General features: G+C 53.3%; 3 protein-coding genes across 46 annotated transcripts in view; 1 reads left to right on the top strand and 2 right to left on the bottom strand.

The window, feature by feature from the left end:
• YIF1B (Yip1 interacting factor homolog B, membrane trafficking protein) overlaps positions 1–23,120 on the top strand; it is a 287,798-nt gene that overhangs the window by 146,435 nt on the left and 118,243 nt on the right. Inside the window, exon 1 of one of the 36 annotated variants that reach the window (XM_050769159.1) lies at positions 13,562–13,566. The exons of the other annotated variants lie outside the window; for them this stretch is intronic. The gene's annotated coding sequence lies outside the window, so the exon portion shown is untranslated. Of the gene's footprint in view, positions 1–13,561; positions 13,567–23,120 lie in introns of those variants that run through there. 36 annotated transcript variants of the gene reach the window in all.
• Positions 1–23,120, bottom strand: part of PSMD8 (proteasome 26S subunit, non-ATPase 8) — a 90,061-nt gene that overhangs the window by 3,145 nt on the left and 63,796 nt on the right. The window contains exons 2-5 of one of the 2 annotated variants that reach the window (XM_050769252.1): positions 6,013–6,207; positions 4,431–4,503; positions 4,209–4,311; positions 1,365–1,530 (exon numbers count right to left, since the gene is read on the bottom strand). In XM_050769252.1, coding sequence (XP_050625209.1) covers positions 1,365–1,530; positions 4,209–4,311; positions 4,431–4,503; positions 6,013–6,183 — 513 coding nt within the window. In that variant the 5' untranslated portion in view covers positions 6,184–6,207. Of the gene's footprint in view, positions 1–1,364; positions 1,531–4,208; positions 4,312–4,430; positions 4,504–6,012; positions 6,434–23,120 lie in introns of those variants that run through there. The other variant, XM_050769251.1, reaches the window with a different exon arrangement.
• Positions 10,619–23,120, bottom strand: part of CATSPERG (cation channel sperm associated auxiliary subunit gamma) — a 34,018-nt gene continuing 21,516 nt past the window's right edge. For 3 of the 8 annotated variants that reach the window (XM_050768891.1, XM_050768894.1, XM_050768897.1), the window contains 19 exons: positions 22,363–22,413; positions 22,129–22,258; positions 21,116–21,227; positions 20,325–20,420; positions 20,049–20,207; positions 19,853–19,965; positions 18,836–19,049; positions 18,406–18,468; positions 18,103–18,301; positions 17,849–17,967; positions 16,953–17,033; positions 16,807–16,863; positions 14,276–14,432; positions 14,003–14,066; positions 13,799–13,894; positions 13,437–13,526; positions 11,491–11,583; positions 11,297–11,396; positions 10,619–11,030 (listed from right to left, as the gene is read on the bottom strand). In XM_050768891.1, coding sequence (XP_050624848.1) covers positions 10,764–11,030; positions 11,297–11,396; positions 11,491–11,583; positions 13,437–13,526; positions 13,799–13,894; positions 14,003–14,066; positions 14,276–14,432; positions 16,807–16,863; positions 16,953–17,033; positions 17,849–17,967; positions 18,103–18,301; positions 18,406–18,468; positions 18,836–19,049; positions 19,853–19,965; positions 20,049–20,207; positions 20,325–20,420; positions 21,116–21,227; positions 22,129–22,258; positions 22,363–22,413 — 2,261 coding nt within the window. In that variant the 3' untranslated portion in view covers positions 10,619–10,763. Of the gene's footprint in view, positions 11,031–11,296; positions 11,397–11,490; positions 11,584–13,436; positions 13,527–13,798; positions 13,895–14,002; positions 14,067–14,273; positions 14,433–16,806; positions 16,864–16,952; positions 17,034–17,848; positions 17,968–18,102; positions 18,302–18,405; positions 18,469–18,835; positions 19,050–19,852; positions 19,966–20,048; positions 20,208–20,324; positions 20,421–21,115; positions 21,228–22,128; positions 22,259–22,362; positions 22,414–23,120 lie in introns of those variants that run through there. The other 5 variants (XM_050768893.1, XM_050768896.1, XM_050768892.1 and 2 more) reach the window with 4 other exon arrangements.

Here is a 23,120-nt window from a genome sequence, read left to right as displayed (position 1 = left end):
ACACACACACACACACACACACACAGACACACACAGACACACACACACAGACACACATGACTCTCTCTGCCCCCACCCCCTTCCTCCCTCCCTCCCTCTCCCCAAGCCTGCTCTGGGCTGGCATCTCATTATCTCATCTACTGTCCAATTATCCACCTATTCTCCAGGAGGGAGACAGGGCTGGCTCCACCTCAGGCTCATCCTGTACACCTTTGCATGAACTGTGCTGCCTGCCCTAACTGCTCTCTCTCCCATCCTCTCCCCACGGACCAAATCCTCCCCTAAGACGTCAGCTCCAGGAACAACTTCCCAACCTTAGGTCCTAAGGCCTTGCCCTGGCCCTGCTCCCTTTGTTCCAAAAACACCGTCTTCTCGGCTGTCCCTCTAACACAGCAGACATGGTGCTGCCTCAGGACACTTGGATTGGCTGGTCCCTCTGCCTGGCTGTCCACAGGGTTCAGTTCCTCATCCTTTTTTTTCTTTTTGAGATAGCGTCTTGCTCTGTTGCCCAGGCTGGAGTGCAGTAGCGCAATCTTGGTTCACTGCAACCTCTACCTCCTGGGTTCAAGCGATTCTCCTGTCTCAGCCTCCCAAGTAGCTGGGATTACAGGCACCAACCACCGCACCCGGCTAATTTTTGTATTTTTATAGAGACGGGGTTTCACCATGTTGGCCATGCTGGTTTCGACCTCCTGACCTCAGGTGATCTACCCGCCTTGGCCTCCCAATGTGCTGGGATTACAGGCGTGAGCCACTGTGCACGGTCACCCTTTTCTTTAAAAAAATCTGTTTTTATTTATTTATTTTCTAAATAGAGACAGAATCTGTCACCCAGGCTAGAATACAGTGGTGTGATCATAGCACACTGCAGTCTTGAACTCCTGGGCTCAAGCTGTCCTCCTGCCTCAGCCTCCCAAAGTGCTGGGATTACAGGCATGAGCCAGTTCCTCACCCTTTTCAAGTCTTTCTCCAATTTCACCTTTTCAGTAAGGCCTTCTGACTCCCCGAGATAAATGTTACCCCGCCCCTGCCTCTCTACCCTCCTTTCTGCCTTTTCTCCACAGTACTCAGCATCTGACAGACCGCACAGGCCACTCACTCTTCGGGCTTACTATCTGCTTCCACACGCCAATGTCATCACCACAAGATCACGAATTTCACCTGCTTGGCTCACTGCACAGTCTGACAACCTCCCACAGTGCCTGGCACACAGCTGGGACTCAGTATTTGTTGGACAAACAAGAGGATGGGTCCATGGGTGGAAAGATGGGTGAACCCGGGCCACTCCTTCAGGAAAGCCCCCTGAAGGCCACCCCTGCACCGCCCACTTTGGCCAGGTCCTCCCCCGCCGCTTGCCGCCTCACTTGCTCCAGGGACACAGGGTGCTTGATGTAGACGTTGGTCTGGATGTCCTTGGCAGGCAGCCGCTCCAACTCCGTGTGGAACTCAGCCACCCGGTTCTGGGACAGCAGGAAGAGGAGGTTGAGGCCCAAGAGCTGGTGCATATAGGCTGACTCGGGGAGCTGCTCCCTGTGGACGCGGGACGGGGAAGCAGGGTAAGGAGGATTTAGGGGCCTAGCGAGCCGTCTACCCGAGGCTCCAGGAATTCTCACGCCTGCCCCATGCATCTCCTGAAGAAGTATCAGGTCCCGGGTTTTCATATGAGGAAACTGTGGCCCAAAGATGCATGAATTAGTCACAAGTCATACTGATCCAAGTGAGGGACCTCACTTCAGTGAAATGACAACCTCAGTTTCCCAAAGTGTAAACTGGGTATCACCACAGTATCCTTTTATTTATTTATTTTTGAGGAGGAGTCTCTCTCTGTTGCCCAGACTAGAGTGCAATGGTGCATTCTTGGCTCACTGCAACCTCTGCTTGCTGGGTTTAAGCGATTCTCCTGACTCAGCCTCCCAAGTAGCTGGGACTACAAGCACATGCCACCACGCCTGGCTAATTTTTGGTATTTTTAGTAGAGACAGGGTTTCACCATGCTGGCCAGGCTGGTCTTGAACTCCTGATCTCGTGATCCACCCACCTCAGCGCCCCAAAGTGCTGGGATTACAGTGTGAGCCACCACACCTGGCCCTTTTATTTTTTCCCAATTCCAAGACAGGGTCTCGCTCTGTCACTCAGGCTCACTGCAGCCTCAACTTCCCATGTTCAAGCTATCCTCCAACCTCAGACTCCAAAGTAGCGGGACTACAAGTGCACACCATCATGTCCAGCTAATTTTTTTGTTATTTTTTGTAGAGACAGGATTTCGCCATGTTGGTCAGGCAGGTCTGGAACTCCTGGACACAAGTGATCCTTTTGTCTCAGCCTCCCAAAGTGCTGGGGTTTCAGGCATGTGCCATCATGCCTGGCCTCACAGTATCCACTTTGTAGAGATGGGTTGAATGAACAAGGGTTAAGTGAACTAAATGGTTCAACCCAGGTAAAGTGATTAGAACAATACCTGGCCCAAATAAACACAGTGTTAGCTATAATTATATTAAGAGTTACTGGCCAGGCGCGGTGGCTCATGCCTATAATCCCAGCATTTTGGGAGGCTGAGGCGGATGGATCACCTGAGGTCAGGAGTTCAAAACCAGGCTGGCCAACCTGGCAAAACCCCGTCTCTACTAAAAATACAAAAATTAGCTGGGCGTGGTGGCGGGCGCCTGTAATCCCAGCTACTCAGGAGGCTGAGGGAGGCTGAGGCAGGAGAATCACTTGAACGTGGGAGGTGGAGGTCGCAGTGAGCCAAGTTCGCACTGTTGCACTCTAGCCTGGGTGACAGAGTGAGACTCCTATCTCAAAAAAAAAAAAAAAAAAAAAAAAAAAAAGAAAGTTACTGGCCGGGCATGGTGGCTCACGTCTGTAATCCCAGCACTTTGGGAGGCTGAGGCGGGTGGATTGCCTGAGGTCAGGAGTTCGAGACCAGCCTGACCAACATGGAGAAACCCCATCTCTACTAAAAATAGAAAAATTAGCCAGGTGTGGTGGTGCATGCCTGTAATCCCAGCTACTCGGGAGACTGAGGCAGGAGAATCACTTGAACCTAGGAGGCGGAGGTTGTGGTGAGCCGAGATCACACCATTGCACGACGGCCTGGGCAACAAGAGTGAAACTCCATCTCAAAAAAAAAAAAAAAAAAAAAAGAGTTATTGGAGTCAGGTGCAATGACTCAACACCTGTAATCCCAACAATCTGGGAGCCTAAGGCAGGAGGATCACTTGTGGCCAGGAGTTCAAGACCAGCCTGGACAACAAAGTGAGACCCCCATCTCTACAAAAAATTAAAATGAAAGAGGCAGGAGTGGTGGTGTGCACCTGTAGCCCTAGCTACTTGAGAGGCTAAGGTAGGAGCATCGCTTGAGCCCAGGAGGTCAAGGCTGTAGTGAGCCATGACTGCACCATTGCACTCCAGCCTGGGCAACAGAGCAAGACCCTATCTCCAAAAATAAATAAATAAAAGAACCACCACTCCCTACTTTAACAGGGAAAGTGAGAGAGGTAAAGTCATTTGCCCAAGACCTCATAATCAGGAAGCGGCTGGACATTTCAAAGCCAGGTTCGTCTGATGTCAAATTCCCAATCATTAATCTGTGCAGGTATCATTCAGTTTTACATTCAACACATATCCGGTGAGTCCCTGTTCTGGGCCTGGCCCTGTGGTAGGCAGTGTAAGGGACACAGCAGTAATTGAAACAGTTCCAGGCTCTGCCTTTAGAAAGCTCACAGTCCAGTGAGAGAAAGGGCTGGAATGGGCAGGCACAGGCAGAGGGGTCGGAGCTGGGACCGGACTGGAAGCCACAGGAAAGAACTTGGTCTTGTGCCTGAGGACCATGAAGAGCCATGCAGGTTCTGAGCAGGGTATGGACAGTGTCAAATTTTAGTGTTACATGATCCTGCTGGCTGCCACGGGGGTTTGAGTCAGAGGGACAAGGCTGGGGCCAGGACTAGTGAAGGGTGATGGCAGCCCTGCTGGGCAGAGGGGCTGCAGTGTGGGAATGGGTTGGGGGAGACTGACTAGAGACCTACAAGCCTGGATCACACAAGCCAAGTCTCAGGACCTCCAAGCCAACTCCTGACCCTAGTTCTGAGGACAGAACTAAGCCAGGAGGAGTTCCCAGATGAAGAAAGAGGACCCACGTGGCCAGAGCCCCAGAGATAAAGGAGCTGCCATGCAACCACCCCCCAACTGGGGGCAGGACCCATTCTTACTTGTAATCAAAGTAGTAGCATTTGAGCTGGGCCATGTAGCGCTCGAAGGAGGGGATGTCCTTGCGCAGGATGCTCCACTGGGCCCCGATCTCCAGTATGTCACCTGTGGGTGACAGAGTGAGCTCTCAGGAGGTGACTGAGGTCTCTTCCCCAACCACCACTGCTACCATTCCTGCCATAACCCCCTGATCATCACCCCCCACTAACCCCAGTGACACTCACGGGCCAGAATGAGCTGCTGTTTGGTCAGCTTGGTCCCTGTGGTTGGCAAGAAGTTGAGCTCCAGAAGAACTAGCTGATGGGGAGGGGAGGGAAGAAAAGATAGGAATTCAAATACAGATGACTTACTTGCTCTATGCTTTGTTCCTCCCACCTGGAAAATGGGGCTAACCATCATCCTGACTCATGAAGAGTCCTTTTTCTTTTTTTTTTTTTTTTTGAGACGGAGTCTCACTCTGTCGCCCAGGCTGGAGTGCAGTGGTGCGATCTCGGTTCACTGCAAGCTCCACCTCCCGAGTTCACGCCATCCTCCTGCCTCAGCCTCTCAAGTAGCTGGGACAACAGGCACCTGCCACCATACCCAGCTAATTTTTTTTTTGTATTTTTAGTAGAGATGGGATTTCACTGTGTTAGCCAGGATGGTCTCGACCTCCTGACCTCATGATCCTGTCTTGGCCTCCCAAAGTGCTGGGATTACAGGCGTGAGCCACCGCGCCAGGCCGAAGAGTCCTTTTTCATCAAGCACTCAGAACAAGGCCTGAGCACACAACACACGCCCATTTAAGATTCCATCACATTACAATTATTAATAGCCCCACTGGGGAAGCGAGGAGGGACACTCAGTGCCTGACCCAGTGGAATCACACGGCGGGGGGGGGGGGGGGACACCAGCACATTCCATTCGTGGCTGATCTTCCCCACCATCTATTGGGGAAGGGGTAGCTGGGCTATCCCCAAAATCTGTATCTGGGAGGGGGAGGTCCAAATCTCCCCACACAGTTCAGCCCATACATATTTCCTTAGCAGACACAGCAGCTTGTTCCAAGCCACTGGATTTATACTCCCTCCCAACACATACTTGGTCTCAAGCACTCTGAGCCCCATATTCTTGTTCTCTACTTGTAAGAATATTTCCTCTAGGTTCAGTCCTGCCTTCACAACTAGGCTGCCCCCTCTCCCCACAGATGCGAGCCTAAGCCCCAGATCTCTCAGATCCTAACCCAGCCTGGTCTTAACGACACACCCTCTACACAGTCCACCTTTTCAGTCTCATTCTTTTATCATTCTGGGCAGTCCTCATTTCCCACTTGGTCTTGCCTGGACTCCACCATCAGGAAAAGAAAGAACCCCAGTCCTGCCACTCCGACCAGTTAAGCCTCCAAGCACCAAAACTCTAACCCCTCACTCATTCTGCCATCCCGAGTCTTTCCATCATTCCCCCACCACGCCCGCGTAGGTCCATTCCAGTCATCTCTCACCTGAAAAAAAAAAAAAAAAGTGTAGAGACAAGAGTCTCGCTTTGTTGCTCAAGCTGATCTTGAACTCTTGGGCTTAAGTGATGCTCCCCCGCCAAGTGCTGCGATTACAGGCGTGAACCACCGCGCCCTGTCCTCTCTCGCTTCTTGACCCCCTCCGGGCCGCCACTTTGGCTGCTCCAAATCTTTCGCCCCGTCGGATCCCCCAGCCCGCCTCAGTCTCGCTGGCACCGAGGTGTATTCCGCGGCCCGGGACTTGGTTGGGTCCAGACGCCTCGTAGCGCCCCCCACGCCCGCAACACTCGGTTTCCTGGGCCTGCCAACCTTACCTTTAGCCGGCCCAGCTCTTCCCCGCACTTGCTAAGATTGGGGCTTTTACGATTCCACTCGCCCTTGAGTTGCTCGTACATGCCGGTCGCGGCTTGTAGGACAGCGCCCGAGGTCGCCGCGGGCCCCGAGCTCGAGAAGCCTGCCGCCCCGTTCACCGCCGCGGCCGCCATGTTGCGTGATGCGGCAAGCCGACCGCCCGATTTACGGCAACGCCGCCTACAGACGCTCGCCCGGCGGAAGTGGGGCCGAGAGGTGGAGCCCAAGGCCCGGGGCGGGGCTACAACCTGCCTCCGCCCGCCACGGGTAGCCCGCTGTCGCTCTCGAGGTGGCGCCCTCGGAGCCCTGCCCTTAATGAACATGTCAGTTGGAGCTCCGCCTCTGTCGTCACTCAAGATGGTGACCGGAAGTCGGCTTTTGCCCTAACTGAAAATGACAGCTGTCTCAACGCCGCCCTCCCGCCCCACCGACCTCACGGTTCCAGTAATGAACATGGCTGCCCTGGTTTCAGTCTGAGTGTTAGGGACGCTACGTAGCTGTCCTGAAGGTTCCGCCTTCGGGGCAGCGTCTCCAGCCAATAGGTGGCGATGTCGTGCCGTTTGGAGAGCTGTGTTTTACTCATTTTATAGACAGAGAGGCCGGGTAACCTTCCAACGGACTAACAGCTAGGATGTATACCTGGGGCTCCCTCTCCAGTCTCTTTTTCTTTTTTTTTTTTTTTTTTTTTTTTTTTTGAGACGGAGTCTCGCTCAGTCGCCCAGGCTGGAGTGCAGTGGCCGGATCTCAGCTCACTGCAAGATCCGCCTCCCGGGTCTACGCCATTCTCCTGCCTCAGCCTCCTGAGTAGCTGGGACTACAGGCGCCCGCCACCTCGCCCGGCTAGTTTTTTGTATTTTTTTGGTAGAGATGGGGTTTCACCGTGTTCGCCAGGCTGGTCTCGATCTCCTGACCTCGTGATCCGCCCGTCTCGGCCTCCCAAAGTGTTGGGATTACAGGCGTGAGCCACCGCGCCCGGCCTCCAGTCTCTTTTTCAATGCATCCTTCCACATCTTTTTCCCAAGCTTATATAAACGAACTAGTTACAAACCTCATCCAGCTCTATGGCTTTAAATATCATATGTAAATGAAGGATTCACAATTTTTTTTTTTTTTTTTTTTTATGAGACGGAATTTAGCTCTTGCTGCCCAGGCTGGAGTGCAATGGAGCTATCTTGGCTCACTGCATCCTCCGCCTCCTGGGTTCAAGTGATTCTTCTGCCCCAGCCTCCCAAGTAGCTGGGATTACAGGCACGTGCCACCACATACAGTTAATTTTCGTATTTTTAGTAGAGCCCAGGTTCCACCATGTTGGTCAGGCTGGTCTCCAACTCCTGAACTCAGGTAATTCCCCGGGCCCTGGCCTCCCAAAGTGCTGGGATTACAGGCATGAGCCACCTTGCCTGGCTAGTATTCACAGCTTCTTATACCAACTTCTCCTTCCTCCATTGATTGATATTACACCTGAACATTCAACATCGCTTTTTCTCTCTTTTTAAAAAAATTTTATTTTAAATTTTTTGTAGAGACTCATACTGCCTAGGTTGGTCTCGAACTCCTGAGCTCAAGCGATCTTCCTGCCTTGACCTCTCAAAGTGTTGGAATTCACAGGTATGAGCCACTGCGCCTGGACAGCACGTTTTTCTCAAGCCGGGCTCTCACTCTCTGTCTCCACTATTTAGAATGTCATCTCCATGGAGGCAGGACGATTTCCTTCACCACTGAATTCCCAGTATCTCAGTGCTTGGCAAATATCAGTCGACAGTCAATAAATATTTGTTGGCCGGGCACGGTGGCTCACGCCTGTAATCCCAGCACTTTGGGAGGCCGAGGCAGGTAGATCACTTGAGGTCAGGAGTTCGAGACCAACCTGGCCAACATAGCGAAACCCCATCGCTACTGAAAATACAAAAAAAAATTAGCTGGGCGTGGTGGCACGCACCTGTAATCCCGGATACGCAGAAGCCCGAGGCAGGAGAATTGCTTGAACCCAGGAGACCAGCTTGCAGTGTGCTGAGATCACGCTGCTGCACTCCAGCCTGGGTGACAGAGTGGGACTCCTTCTCAGAGAAATAAATAAATAAATGTAAAAATACCAAAAATTATCCGGGCATGGTGGTGTGCATCTGTAATCCCAGCTCCTTGGGAGGCTGAGGCAGGAGAAGCACTTGAACCCGGGAGGCAGAGGTTGCAGTGAACCAAGATCGCCATTGCACTCTGGCCCGGGTGACAGGCTCAAAAAAAAAAAAAAAAGAAATTATATATTTGTTGAATTAATGAGTAAATTAATATGTGAAAGAAGTTGTGGTGTTAAAAAATATTTTAAACAAAAATGATGGCTGGGTGTGGTGGCTCACGCCTGTAATCTCAGCACTTTGGGAGGCTGAAGTGGGTGGATCACCCGAGGTCAGGAGTTTGAGACCAGCTTGGCCAACATGGTGAAACTCCATCTCTACTACAAATACGAAAAATTATCTATCCAGGCATGGTGGTGGGTGCCTGTAATCCCAGTTACTCATTCGGGAGCCTGAGACAGGAGAATCACTTGAACTTGGGAGGCGGAGGTTGCAGTGAGCCAGGATCGCACCATTGCCCTCCAGGCTAGGCAACAAGAGCAAAACTCCATTTAAAAAAAAACAAAAACAGGCCGGGCACGGTGGCTCAAGCCTGTAATCCCAGCACTTCGGGAGGCCGAGACGGGTGGATCACGAGGTCAGGAGATCGAGACCATCCTGGCTAACACGGTGAAACCCCGTCTCTACTAAAAATACAAAAAAGTAGCCGGGCGAAGTGGCGGGCGCCTGTAGTCCCAGCTACTCGGGAGGCTGAGGCGGGAGAATGGCGTGAACCTGGGAGGCGGAGCTTGCAGTGAGCTGAGATCCAGCCACGGCACTCCAGCCTGGGCAACAGAGCGGGACTCCGTCTCAAAAAACAAAAACAAAAACAAAAACAAAAAAAAAAAAAACAAAAAACCACGATGATACGGCCGGGCCAGGTGGCTCACGCCTGTAATTCCAGTACTTCGGGAGGCTGAGGTGGATGGATCACGAGGTCGGGAGATCGAGACCAGCCTGGCTAACACGGTGAAACCCTGTCTCTACTAAAAATACAAAAAATTAGCTGGACATGGTGTCATGCGTCTGTAGTCCCAGCCACTCGGGAGGCTGAGGCAGGAGAATCGCTTGAACCCAGGAGGCAGAGGTTGCAGTGAGCCGAGATAGCACCACTGCACTCCAGCCTGGGTGACAGAGCAAGACTCCATCTCAAAAATAAATAAATAATTTCAAGTATGAGGGGAAATCCAGTCTCTGTCACTTTATCTTGGCTGGAAATGCAGATGGTGATATTCAGATCACATGTTGACTTGGCTGATACAGGATTATGATGTGTTCATCTGGACCACGAGGTGACTCAATAGAATCTTGGTGGTGGAAACAACCTTAGCCAACAGACCTTACACACGAGTGTTGCCAACTCTTGTTATTGTCAAGTTTCATTAGGTTTTTGTGCTACCAACCATGCCTAATCGATGCCAATCCCAATTTATTCCTCCACCCCAACACTCTGAGTGAGCACCAACTAGGCATAGTCTCATACCTTTCCTCATTCGCTCCTTCATTCATTTATCCAGTAATGCTGACCGAATGCCTACCACGCAACAGGGTATTTTTTTACTCATTTATTTCCTCCTGCCTTCATGCCTCCATCTGTCAATTCATTGGTCACTATGCATCCATCCAGATTATGGACTGCATAACTAGCCTCAGATGGTGAGAGGAGTTGTCCTGAGGTCAGAGACTGCACTCAGAGGAGGACAGAGAAGAAAAAACTACAGAGAAATGAAGGCTGAATCCTGTGGACCTTGGGGACTACTGGATCAAACTGTACCTGAAGCCTGTAAATTACCATTTTCATGTAGACCATTTGAGGGAAATACTTGCTACTTGCAACTAAAATAAGAATCCTGACATCACCAGGGTCCCCTCCTTAAGACATTAGATAGGCGTTGACATTCAAAATACTTAACACTAAATAATCAGAGCAGATGGTGGGCCATAGCAATGGGCCTGGATTGTGGAGGATCCTGCTGGACCACAGGGAGGTCTGGGGCACCCTGGGGAGGGGCTCAGCCAACAGGCACACAGAGAAGCCACTATTTAACAGGTGGCCTAGGTTTTTGATATTTTATTTATTGTTTTGTTGAGTCGGGAGTCTCAGTCTGTTGCCCAGGCTGGAATGCAGTGGCGCAATCTTGGCTCACTGCAACTTCTGCCTCCCAGGTTCAGGGGATTATCCTGTCTCAGCCTCCCAAGTAGTTGGAATTACAGTCATGCACCACCATGCCCAGCTAATTTTTTGTATTTTTAGTAGAGACAGGGTTGCAGGTTTTCACCATGTGGGCCAGGCTGGTCTCAAACTCCTGACCTCAAGTGATCTGCCTGCTTCCGCCTCCCAAAGTGCTGGGATTACAGGCATAAGCTACAGTGCCCAGCGAGGTTTATGATATTTTAATGTGCAGCTATGCTGGTACAAACCTTCTGAACTCAAGCTCTTAAGAGGGCCCACAGCTGGTCCTGAAAAAAGGCTTTATTTGAGTCTGAACGAGAAGTAAACATCAAGCAAAACAGAGGTCTGAGCTGGGTGACAGGCTGCATCTTCAAGATGGGCCTCGTAGGGGAAGTGTGACAGTGACTGGGGGCTGGGGCACGCGGCAGACTCAGGTCATCAACTGTCTCTCCACGGCTTCCTTGGGTTCAGCCTTGTCCTCTGTCATCCTGGAGCTGAACATGGAGCCCATCCTGGAACGTCTCAGAGACTGCATGCTCGACATTCCGGAAATGGAGGCATAGGTGTAGTAGGATTCTGAGGCAATGATATCGTTTATCTTCCACCGGATCATCGTGCAGCCCTTCACCACGAGGGGCCACAGGAGGCAGAAGGCAATGTAGAAGATCACCAGGCCCACAAACACGCTGACTGACACCTGCAGGGAGCAAAGAATAAATAAGGAGTTGGCACATGATAAGGTACACAGTCCACAATCTGGATCCACAGTTACAGGGAAATTGACAGATGGAGGCGTGATGGCAGGAGGAAATGAATGAGTAGACAGCCTGTGGCATGGCAGGCGTTCAGTCGGCATGACCAGATGAGTGACTGAAGGAATGAATTAGTGAAGTACAACAAGCATAGGTGTGGAGGTGTGGGCCCTTGCCCACCCAGCAGGGCAGCTCCTGGACAGCCACTCACCATGAGGATGAAAAGGGCCCGCTTGGGACTGAGTGGCAGCCCGTGGATGTGCAGCAGGAAGGTGAGCTGGTAGTTGCAGTAGGTGCTCGTGTCCACTCCTCTGCGGGGGTTGGGAGGGGACCCAGGATTAGAGGAGAAGCCAGGCATTCCATGGGCAGCCCCTGACCCGCACCTGGGCCACTTGCCTGGCTCACCTATTGCTCACCAACACCTTGAAGAAGAATTCAGGGGCAAAGATGCCTTGGGGAACATTGTCATAGCATGGGGCGTTCTCCAGACAGAGCCATCTGCAAGCCAAAGATCAGGCAGTTGTGCTACCAACCATGCCTAGTCTGTGCCAACTCCCAATTTCTTCTTCCACCCCAACGCTCTCGGTGAGGACCAAATGGGTGCGATCTCATGCCTTCCCTCATTCCTTCCTTCATTCACTCATTCAATCATGCTGACTGAACGGCTACTGTGCCACAGGCTGTCTACTCATTCATTTCCTCCTGCCTTCACGCCTCCATCTGTCAATTCCTCTGTCACTGTGCATCCATCCAGATTACAGGCTCTGTACCTATCATGTGCCAACTCCTTATTCATTCTTTGCTCCCTTCATTCCTTTATCCCATAAATACAGCTTGAGCACTTATTAGGTACAAAGTCACATCTTTCATTTATTTCCTTCTCTATTCATTATCCAATAAATGCAGGTTAGGCCGGGCGCGGTGGCTCACACCTATGATCCAGCACTTTGGGAGGCCGAGGCAGGTGGATCACTTGAGGTCAGGAGTTCAAGACCAGCCTGACCAACATGGTGAAATCCCATCTCTACTAAAAATTACAAAACTAGCCAGGCGTGGTGGCGCGCGCCTGTAATCCCAGCTACACGGGAGGCTGAGGTGGGAGAATCACTTGAACCCAAGAGGCGGAAGTTGCAGTGAGCTGAGATTGTACCACTGTACTCCAGCCTGGGTGACAGAGCAAGAGTCCATCTCAAAAACATAAATAAAACTAAAAAATAAAAAAATAGAGCAGGTTAAATTCTGACTAGGTGCAAGTTGTTCATTCATTCACTGCCTTCATTTGCTCATGGCTTCATTTTTTTCCTTTCATTGAATGAAACTTATTGAGCCCCTATATATGAATTTGTTTCTCCATTGTTTTATTCATTCATTAATACCCACATTCAAATATCAATAAATGCCTGCCATGAATTGATTTATTCATTTGTTCATTATTTCATTCAATAAATGCTATGTTAACCAGCCTGGCCAATATGGTGAAACTCCATCTCTACTAGAAAAAAACAAAAACAAAAATTAACCGGGCATGGTGGCGTGCGCCTGTAATCCCAGTGCTTTGGGAGGCTGAAGCGTGAGGATCACCTGAGGTCAGCAGTTCAAGACCAGCCTGACCAACATGGTGAAACCCCATCCCTACTAAAAATACAAAAATTAGCCAGGCGTGGTGGCGGTTGCCTGTAATCCCAGCTACTTGGGAGGCTAAGGCAGAATTGCTTGAACCTGGGAGGCAGAGGTTGCAGTGAGCTGAGATTGCGCCACTGCACTCCAGCCTGGTGGACTACAGAGGGAGCCTGTCTCAAAAAAAAATAAACAAACAGGAGGCTGAGACAGGAGAATCGCTTGAACCCGGAAGGTGGAGATTGCAGTGAGCTGAGATCATGCCACGGCATTCCAGAGTGGGCAACAAAGAGCGAAACTCCATCTCAAAAATAAAAATAAAAACAAATTTATGAGTCTATTCAGGACCCAGTTCTGGAGGAGAGACAGACCCCACACCAGACAGTGACTGCCCAGGGCTGTCCACTCTAGAATGGGGATGCACAGGTAGGGGACTCAGGGGCGGGATGGGAGAGCCCCAGGCGACCATGGGAGCCACGAAGGGACAATTGTCCCATCCTGAAACAGAAAAGTCCTCCTGGCTGAAGGGGCATCTGCCTAAGGCCCGACGAGAGTAGGAGGGAGCAGCATTCCAGGCAGGGACTTCAGCTTGTGCAAAGTTCAGCCCCATTTGAGTAACACAAAGGCAGTCAGTGTGACTTGGGGATCAAGAGGCCTCCTGGGGGCAGAAAGGATGGGTGGGCCTGATGGACTACCGACAGATGGGGGCCAAGAGGGCCAGGCTGCGCACTCACTCGATCCCCGGGCTCTCATGGGACATGACGTGGAAGGCTGAGTCTTTGGTGGTCCTTTTGGTCCTCGTGGTCCAGATAAGGCTGTGGGTACTGTGCAGGACGAGGTCATCTCAGCCAGGGGTTGGGGGGGTGTGGGGGAGGTATGGCCTCAGTGGTCAGTGTGGAGGGAGGCCAGAGGTGGGTGCAGGGGGCATGGTGTTAGGGGGGCCCTGCAGGAGTTTGCCTGTGGGATCCTAAGAGCCCCACTGTGGGCGGGACCTGAGATGCGGAGGCGGGGGCTTGTGAGGTGGGCTTGGCTTGGAAGTGGGAAAGGCCTCCAGGGGAAGCAAGGCCAATTACGCGTGGGGCCCCACAGGGATTACTTGTCCAAGGGGCTGTTGAAGCGGTAGATTTCGTCCTTGTTGTAGTCCTTGAGTGTGTCCAGTGTGGGCCCGCCACCCACCACCAGCAGCACGTAGCTACCAGGGACAGAAGTGCACACGGACTGGTCTCCGGGTCTCGAGTCCTGCACCCATCCCCTTCCACTCCCTCCACCTGCCCTAGCTATAAGTTGGCCACGCCTTTACCTGCCCTGGAAACTGCCGGAGTCTCCTGTCACCAAATCTTGAATCAAGAAGAAGGGGTAGAAAACTATGGGGTTGGAGGGGGTTGAGACGGGAAGAAGAAATTAGCCTGGCCTGAGAAGCTGAGGACCGAGAAGGGGGAAGGTGAGATGCCGGGGGAAAGAGGGTGGGTAGCCTGTGGGCAGAGGAGCGGGGCAGAGGAGCGGGGAGGGAGAGCGCAAAGTGGTGGGCGCAAGAGGACAGTGAACGATGCAGGGGAAGGGACTGGACACACACTGTCCCGGAAGAGAAAGCAGGGCATCTCGGGGTCCACTTGAACGCAGTCAAAGTAGTGTTTGTTCTTCAGGCGGCTGTATTCCAGAGTGTAGGTGATGTCGAACGCCAGGCGCTTGCCTGGAGGGCAGCCAATGAACACTGGCACCATCAGGTTGCCCTCGGTGGGAGGAAAAAAGGCTCATGGGAGTGGCCAGGGTCTCCTCAGGCCCCTGGAGAGGTGAGGGGCAGGAAGGACAGTACCCCTCCCACAAACACCACCACCAACTGCCTGGCTCTCCCTCACCGCCAAGAGCAATATGGTCATTAATATCATTAAAACGGCTTGGCGCAGTGGCTCATGCCTGTAATCCCAGCACTTTGGGAGGCCGAGGCAGGCCAATCACTTGAATCCAGAGTTCGAGACTAGCCTGGCCAGCACAGCAAAACCCTTTCTCTACTAAAAATACAAAAAATTAGCTGGGTGTGGTGGCGCATGCCTGTAATCCCAGCTACTCGGGAGGCAGAGGCAGGAGAACAGCTTGAACCAGGGAGACAGAGGCCAAGATTGCGCCACTGCACTCCAGCTGACAGAGCAGGACTCTGTCTCGAAAAAAAAAAAAAAAAAGACGCAGAGTCCATTCATTCTCTCCCTTAAACCTCCAACTCCTTTGCCCCCACCCTGTTTTGTCCAACCTTGTCTTCTCCAGAGTCTCCCTGCTTCCAGTTCCCTCATTGATGTCCCCCCACCCCATGCAGCCAGATGGGCCCTGGGGACCCTCGAGTCCCTCCTCTGCTTGGAGCCCTCCCAAAGAACCAGCTCACGCACCATGGCCCATGAGGCCCCACTTACTCTGCCCCATCGCTGCTCTGAGTTCATCCCGCCACATTTCCCCTTGCCCACCCTGTGATGTGGTCACACTTCCTCCTTGTTTATTCAGTCTAGCACATGAAATCTCATGTACTCTAAGGAGGTGGGGGCTGTTACAATCCCTTTTGACTGCCCAAGGTCATTCTAACCCAGGAGAGAGGAACACCAGGATCTGCGTGCCCCGGAGTGGGTAGGGAAGTGGGTGAGAACAAGAACTCTGGGGCAGGCCCCTCCTCTACCACTTATTAGCTCCCTGGGTTACACTGCACCTCTCTGAGCCTCAGTGTCTGCCCTGGGCAAAGGGGATATCACATATATAAGCAAGTGAAGAACCAAGATCCCAAAGAACTGAATGAGGAATGTGTGAGTGGGCAGAAGAAGAAAGAGATGTGAAGGCAGGGCCAGGCCAGCCCTTGTGCCACCTTTGTGCCAATTGCAAAAAGTGGCCCTGGGCCAGGCGTGGTGGCTCACAGTTGTAATCCCAACACTTTGGGAGGCCGAGGTGGGCAGGTCACCTGAGGTCAGGAGTTTGAGACTAGCCTGGCCAACATGGTGAAACTCCATCTCTTCTTAAAATACAAAAAATTAGGCCGGGCGCGGTGGCTCAAGCCTGTAATCCCAGCACTTTGGGAGGCCGAGACGGGTGGATCACGAGGTCAGGAGATCGAGACCATCCTGGCTAACACAGTGAAACCCCGTCTCTACTAAAAAATACAAAAAAAAAAAACTAGCCGGGTGAGTTGGCGGGCGCCTGTAGTCCCAGCTACTCGGGAGGCTGAGGCAGGAGAATGGCGTAAACCCGGGAGGCGGAGCTTGTAGTGAGCTGAGATCCGGCCACTGCACTCCAGCCTGGGTGACAGAGCGAGACTCCGTCTCAAAAAAAAAAAAAAAAAAAAAAAAAAAAAAAAAAATACAAAAAATTAGCCAGGCATGGTGGTATGCACCTGTAATCCTAGCTACTTGGGAGGCTGAGGCAGAAGAATCGCTTGAACCCGGGAGGCAGAGGTTGCAGTGAGCCGAGATTGCGCCATTGCATGCGCCATTGCACTGCAGCTTGGGGGACAAGAGTGAGACTTCGTCTCAAAAAAAAAAAAAAAAGTCCCTGTTGCTCGCTCTATTCTCCCTCTGCAGAAAAGTTATCAGAGGGAACACATCAGCTTGTGTGCAACCTGCACAACTGGGAAGGTGGCCCTTTCTGAAAACATGAATGAATGGAAGGAGTTAGGCTGGGTGTGGAGGCTCATGCCTGGAATCCTAGCACTTTGGGAGGCTGAGGCGGGTGGATCACTTGAGTTCAGGAGTTTGCGACCAGCCTGGCCAACATGGAGAAACCCTGTTTCCACTAAAAATACAAAAAATTAGCTCGGCATGGTGGTGGGCACCTGTAATCCCAGCTACTCGGGAGGCTGAAGCAGGAGAATCACTTGAGCCAAGGAGGTGGAGGTTGCAGTGAGCCAAGACTGCACCATCGCACTCCAGCCCGGGCAACAAGAGCGAAACTCCATCTCAAAGAAAAAAAGAACGAAAGGAGTTAATGGGTAGTAGTGGGTGGGTGGATGAATGATGAGAAAGAATGAGAAGAAAGGAAATTATGAATGATTAGTGGGATTCTCAGGGGATTAGCCGTGTTGAGACCTGACCCCAACCTTCCCCTCCCAGGGCCCAGTATCCCAAGCTCCAATACTTGCATACGGGCCCCCGCGTGCGTTTCCTGGAAGCAGAGCCCGGATGAACCCACCACCTGCAGGTAGGAGCAGGTGAAGATGGTGATCCCTGTGGGCCCAGGCTTTCCCACCATCCTGCACCCTCCCCTCCAGGCTTGGACCTCACATTGACCGTCATGGAAGACTTCATAAGGTGGTGTCCACTAATGCCTTGGTCATAGCAAACCTTTTTATCCTTGAGCGTAATCTGGGGTTGAAGGAGGGAAGAGGCAGAAATGAAGGGGTGAATAGGTCTCCCCAAAGACCAACAAACAGTTCAAATAACCCATAGCTGGGGCGAGGTGGGGGCTGGTAGGAGAACGGAAGTCTTCCATTTTCTACTCAGGAATAGGCTAACGGGGCCAAGCGCAGGGTGGCTCGTGGCTCGTGCCTCACACCTCACACCTCACCCCGAGGCGTGAGGATCTCTTGAGCCCAGGAATTCGAGACCAGCCTGGGCAACACAGGTAGACCCCCCTCTCTACAAAACATAAAAAGTTAAGACTGGGCACAGTGGCTCACGCCTGTAATCCCAGCACTTTGGGAGGCTGAGGTGGGCGGATCATTTGAGGTCAGGAGTTCAAGACCAGCCGGGCCAACATGGTAAAAATCCATCTCTACTAAAAATACAAAAAATTAGCTGGGTGCGGTGGTGTGCACCTGTAATCTCAGCTACTAGGGAGGGTGAGGCAGGAGACTCGGTTGAACCTGCGAGGCAGAGGTTGCAGCGAGTCAAGATTGTGCCATTGCACTCCAGCCTGGGCGACAGAGTGAGACTCCGTCTCAAAAGAAAAAAAGAAAAGAAAGTTCGCTGGGCACTGTGGTGCATGCCTGCAGTCCCAGCTACTCAGGAGGTTGAGGGAGGAGGATCACTTGAGCCCAGGAGGCCAAGAATGCAGTGATCGCGCCACTGCACTCCAGCCTGACAGAGCAAGACCCTGTCTCAAAAACAAACAAACAAAAAACAAAAACAAAAACAAAACAAAAAACCTCCCTTGATCCCAACTGCCTGCCGAGCCTCACCGAAAATAGCACCGCGTTGCGATTAATCAGGACCTCCTGCTTCACCGAGGCCTCGATGCAGCCGGGGTCGGCCAGCACCACGCCCACGTCTACCTGGCTATGCAGCTCGAAGACGGTGCCTGCTCGGGACAGTAAACGGGGTTAAGGCCTCCCTCACAGGCCCCGCCCTTCGGATGGTGTCCCCTCCCCCCAGGCTCCCAGATTCCGGCAGCCCTCGCCCTGCCCTTCGGGAGTGACTCTGGCCCCGCGCAGACCGAGGTCTGCCATCGTCCGGAACGAGTGGCTCTGCGCCGACAGGAAGATGGCGAAGCTGTACTCAGTGCCCTTGTCCAGGAAAATGCGCTCCGGCAGCTCGTACGCGGACTTGAGGTTGTAGATCTTGTCGTAGCTGTCCATTTCTATGAACACGCCGCCCGTGCTTCGCCAGTTGCTCGCCAGGAAGAAGTAGTAATCCTGGAGTACCGCATGCGCGCGGCAGAGTCAGCGCCGCGGCTGGGGGCACTGTGAGGGGTGTCCGGGCACCGCCCCTTTCCCGGCTCCCAATCCGCTCCGCCTACCTGGTCTTGTTTGTTTTTCTCCCACCAGCGCCAGGTGGGGTCGTGCACCGGGTCCGCGTATGGCTGCAGGGATCGCCCGGCACCGTAAAGGGATTGGGCGGTGGGGCGAGGGCCCCGAGGCAAGCGGCATCCCCAGACCCCCTCCCAGCCTCAATGCCAGCTCCTAACCCAGAGCAGAAGATACACACCCCAGCGCATCCCCAGACCCTGCTTTCAAACCGGCCACACCTCCAACACCCTCCCCTGGAAGTCCTGCTCAAGCCAGGCCCCGCCCCCACGTCCCCCACCCACCCCACCCCCCAGTCCTCCAGTCCTACAATCCCGCTGCGCTCCGCTCCACAGGCCTCGCCCTCTAAGCCGGCTCCCCGCTCCCCGCTCCCCGCTCCCCGAGTCCGGTCTCAGGCCTGCCCGCCCGCCGCCGGACGCCCACCTTGTCGTACACGGAGTGCAGCCACAGCAGGTAGTAGATAAGGCCCTGGTAGATGGCTAGCGAGTTCTCGTTGTGGAAGCCCGAGCGCTCCAAGACGCGCGGTGGCCGTGCCCGGTAGCGCTCCTGGCGCGTGTATCTCTGCGGACCGGGCAGGTTCCTCAGGCGCATCACCGAGAAGGGGCAGAAGTTGGTGAAGGAGAGCATCAAGTAGCCCCTGGGCAGCGGCAGGGAGGAAGGGCTGCTGGCTCTAAGGCACCCCGCGCACTGGAAGCTTCCGCAGGCCTCTTTCCCACCTCACCCACTTCCTGTATTGAATCCAGCCCCGATCTTCCTCCTCAGCGTCAGCCCCTGCTGCCCAGAGGCCTCTTCACACATCCCCTCGGACGTCCCTCGATCCCTGAGACCAGAATCCTCCCTGCTCAACGGGCAGTCCCCATCTGCCTGTCCACTTGACCTCTTATCTTTGTTCCACCTCCTGCTTCCTCCTTCCACCCCAGTTCCCTGTCCCTGCCCCGAATCCAGCTGCCTCCCTGGGTTGCTCTGATCCACCTTCTGCAGGACAGCGACCAGAGGCATCATTATGGCACGCGGTAAAATCCGATCCTGCAGTCCTTTCCTTTAGTCCCATCCATGGCTCCCCCAAGACCCTCAAGATGAAGTCCAAGTTTCTCCCCATGACCACCAGGCTCACTTCGTCCCCCTTCCCATCAGGGCTTCTGCACAGCTGGTTCTCCCGTTCTGGGACACCCTTCCCCACCTTATCACTTGGCTAATCCTTCCTCACCCTTCTTGTCACAGTGCATACACCTCCTCCTCCTTGAAGCCCTCCCTGATGCACCTTCCCCCCTGGCCAGGTTCGGCTCCTCCTCTGAGCTTCCATAAGTGCTGAACTCCTGCCATCGTAGCCCTGAGGCTGTCACTGGGGTTAGCTCGGTCTCCCCTCTCTCAAAAATGGTAGCTTCAGGAGGGCAGTGCCGGGAACCCTCAGACCCCTGTCATGGTCCGGTGTCCTCTCACCCTTTCCGATCCAAGTCATAGTGGCTGGTGTGCTGTTGATACATCAGAAGCTGTTCCACGGGCATAAGCCTCTTGACCAGCTGGCCCTTCTGGTTGTTCATAAGGTACACCAGCTACAGGGGGAAGGCAGAGTCAGGTGAGCTGGGGTCAGCCCTCCTGCGGTGCCCCAATGTCCCCGCAGAGCCCCGCCAGGCACCTGGTACAGTTTGCTGCCTTCGTAGAAGAGGGTCAGCATGGTCTCATTGGATGCGTAGAGAGAGGACTGTTGCATCAGCTGTAAGCTGATGTGCACCTTCCAGCCCTTGGATGGGAACAGCCGGTACACCCGGTAGCTGCCCTCCAGGAGGTACCAGATCTGTGGGTACGATAGCCGGATGTGTGTGTGTCAGGACCATGGGGTCCTCTGATCCCACCTCACCCTCTGCCCAGTGTGGTGGCCCCATTGTTTGAGGGATGAAGTTTGCAAACTCACCTCCACTGGGACCAAGGGCGCTCCCCTTCCTTTTCTCTGTGGTGCCATCTCTCTACTTCCCTGAGCCCAATCACCTCTGGTTCCAGCCCTCACACACTATGATCATGTTTTTCAATGTTTTTGGTCTGTTAAGGTTTCTAGCACTTGTAACCTAAACATCCCTAACATACACACTCCCTAACAGCCACGGTTCCTAGGGCCGAGACCTCTTTTTTCTTCTCAAATGGTGAGAGCTTCCACGGTCTCACCATTTCCTTGGCCTCAGTTTCCCATCTCTGCACTAATGCCCACCCCCATACACATCTGAAGGGAACCTTCACTACCCTTCCTGAACCACAACCTGGGTGATCCCCTCCAGCCTCCAAGATGTCCCCCTCCATGTGGTCTCCCCCATGAAGCCCTCCCTGACATGCGCAATCCCCCAGAATGGGCCAGATCCCCCTACTTCCATGGGTAATATTTTCCCCATTGCAGCCCCGATCGCTCTGTGTTCTCCAGCACAGGGGGCAGGTACACAGTAAATGCTCAATATTTATGAAGTGAACGAGTGCACTGTGGGATGAAAGAGGGCCACCTCTGAACATTAGATCATAGCTCTGGTCTGCATGACTTTGGAGCTGACACTCTGAGTTCCAGGGATTGCAGCTATAAATGGAGCTTCACTGCCCTTTCTCAGGGTCCCCGAGGGTGCCCCCTTCCCTTAGCTCCTTTACTCTGACAGGGGGAAAGAGGGACCCCTGGGGTTTGGGGGTGGGCAGAGAGGGAATGGGGAGAGGGGCAGGGCAGCCCACCTCCTCCGTCTCCGTGACAATAGCCACAGCCCCACGGAACGATCTGGTCATGTATTTGATGGACAGTTCCTTGGGGAAGTCTGCCAGGTAGATGAAGTTTTCCTTGTTAGAACTGCAGGGACAGAGATGGAGAGCTGGGCGCATCCTGGACAGCCGCTTACCCCAATCCCAGGCCTAATAACTCGGGAGCCACCTACTCAGTTTCTCCACTTGGAAGAATGTGCAAAGGAAGCTTGAAATCCTAGCTCCCGCCCCCCACCCCAAACCCTTTGAGAGTCTCCAGCTCCCCATCTGTAAAACAGAAGCATCGGGCCAACCTGGCAGTTTGCCAGCCACCCAAGAAAGTGGCTCAGGGGCCCCTAGGTTCCTGAGGGTCGAGAGGGTGGCTGGGGTGGGGAGGATCCTAAACTGTCCCTAGAAAATGCTCGTCAGTTAGCCGGGCACGTGGTTCACACCTGTAATCCCAGCACTCTCGGAGGCTGAGGCGGGAGGATCACCTGAGGTCAGGAGTTCGAGAAAGCCTGCCCAACATGGTGAAATCCGTCTCTACTAAAAATACAAAAATTAGCCAGGCGTGGTGACATGCAACTGTAATCCCAGCTACTAGGGAGGCTGACGCAGGAGAATCACTTGAATCAGGGAGGCGGGGGCTGCAGTGAGCTGAGATTGTGCCACTGCCCTGTAGCCTGGGTGACAGAGCGAGACTGTCCCAAAACAAAAACAAAAACAAACCCTAGAAACTGCTCATCTATTGCTCACACAGGCTGGGTCTTTATATAAGGTTTCATTTTTAAGAAAAGGGCTCCCACAGCTTTAAAACATTGGCTCCCCTCGTCCCAGCACTGACTACCCTAACGGTGTGTTCCCCATCACCGTCCTGGTAACTTCTGGATTTGGGCATCCTCTGAAGGCTTGGTGAGACTCGCCTAGTCTGATCTTGAAAGCATCCACACCCTAAAGGTGCTGGGGAGACAAGAGTATGCCTAACCCACCCGGGAGTGGTGGAGGCCCACCTCTGCAGGAGAAAGTTGCCCCAGATGAAGATCAGGTGGTTGTACGGGTTACAGGAGATGCCCTTGGGGGCCATTACAGTGTTGGTGTAGGACTCCGTCCCTAGGATCATCAGGAACTCCAATCCTCGAGCTGACCGGGGCAGAGGAAGAGAAGACACGGCAGTAAGGTGGAGTCACCTGGGCCCCTCCTGGCCCACAGCCGCCCTTGAGGCCACCTCTGCCTTCCCCTCCTACCTTCAGGGATGAACTCCGGGATGTTGTAGAGAAGTTCCAGGTCATCATTAGCTACGGGGGGTGGGGGGTGAATACAGCAAAATCTCCTGAGGCTCTGTGCTTTCAAAACCTGGAGCTGGAGCAAGTTGCTTGCTTCTCAGCCTCCTGTAAAACCCTCCAAAGAGCTTCCCACCCGGGCTTGCTAGTCCTTAAGAGTTTCTTCCACCGCCCCCCGCCAAGACAGGATCTCTCTGTCGCCCAGGCTGGAGTGCAATGGTGTGATCTCGGCTCACTGCAACCTCTGCCTCCTGGGTTCAAGTGATCCTCCCACCTCAGCCTATAGAGTAGCTGGGATTATAGACACGCACCACCACCACGCCCAGCTAATTTTTTGTATTTTTTTTTTTCCCAAGATGGAGTCTCCCTCTGCTGCCCAGACTGCAGTGCAATGGCGTGATCTCGGCTCACTGCAACTTCTGCTTCCCAGGTTCAAGCAATTCTTCTGCCTCAGCCTCCCGAGTAGCTAGGTTTACAGGCACCCACCATCATGCCTGACTAATTTTTGTATTTTTAGTAGAGACAGGGTTTCACCATGTTAGCCAGGCTGGTCTTGAACTCCTGACCTTAAGTGATCCCCCCCAACCCCGCCTCGGCCTCCCAGAGTGCTGGGATTACAGGTGTGAGCCACTGCCCCCTGCCAATTTTTGTATTTTTTTTTTTTTTTGAGACGGAGTGCAGTGGCCGGATCTCGGCTCACTGCAAGCTCCGCCTCCCAGGTT

This window comes from Macaca thibetana, chromosome 19 (genome assembly GCF_024542745.1).
Source record: "Macaca thibetana thibetana isolate TM-01 chromosome 19, ASM2454274v1, whole genome shotgun sequence".
NCBI lineage: Eukaryota > Metazoa > Chordata > Mammalia > Primates > Cercopithecidae > Macaca > Macaca thibetana.
Note: the sequence above shows the minus strand (reverse complement) of the source record. Positions and strands in the feature narration are given on the sequence as shown.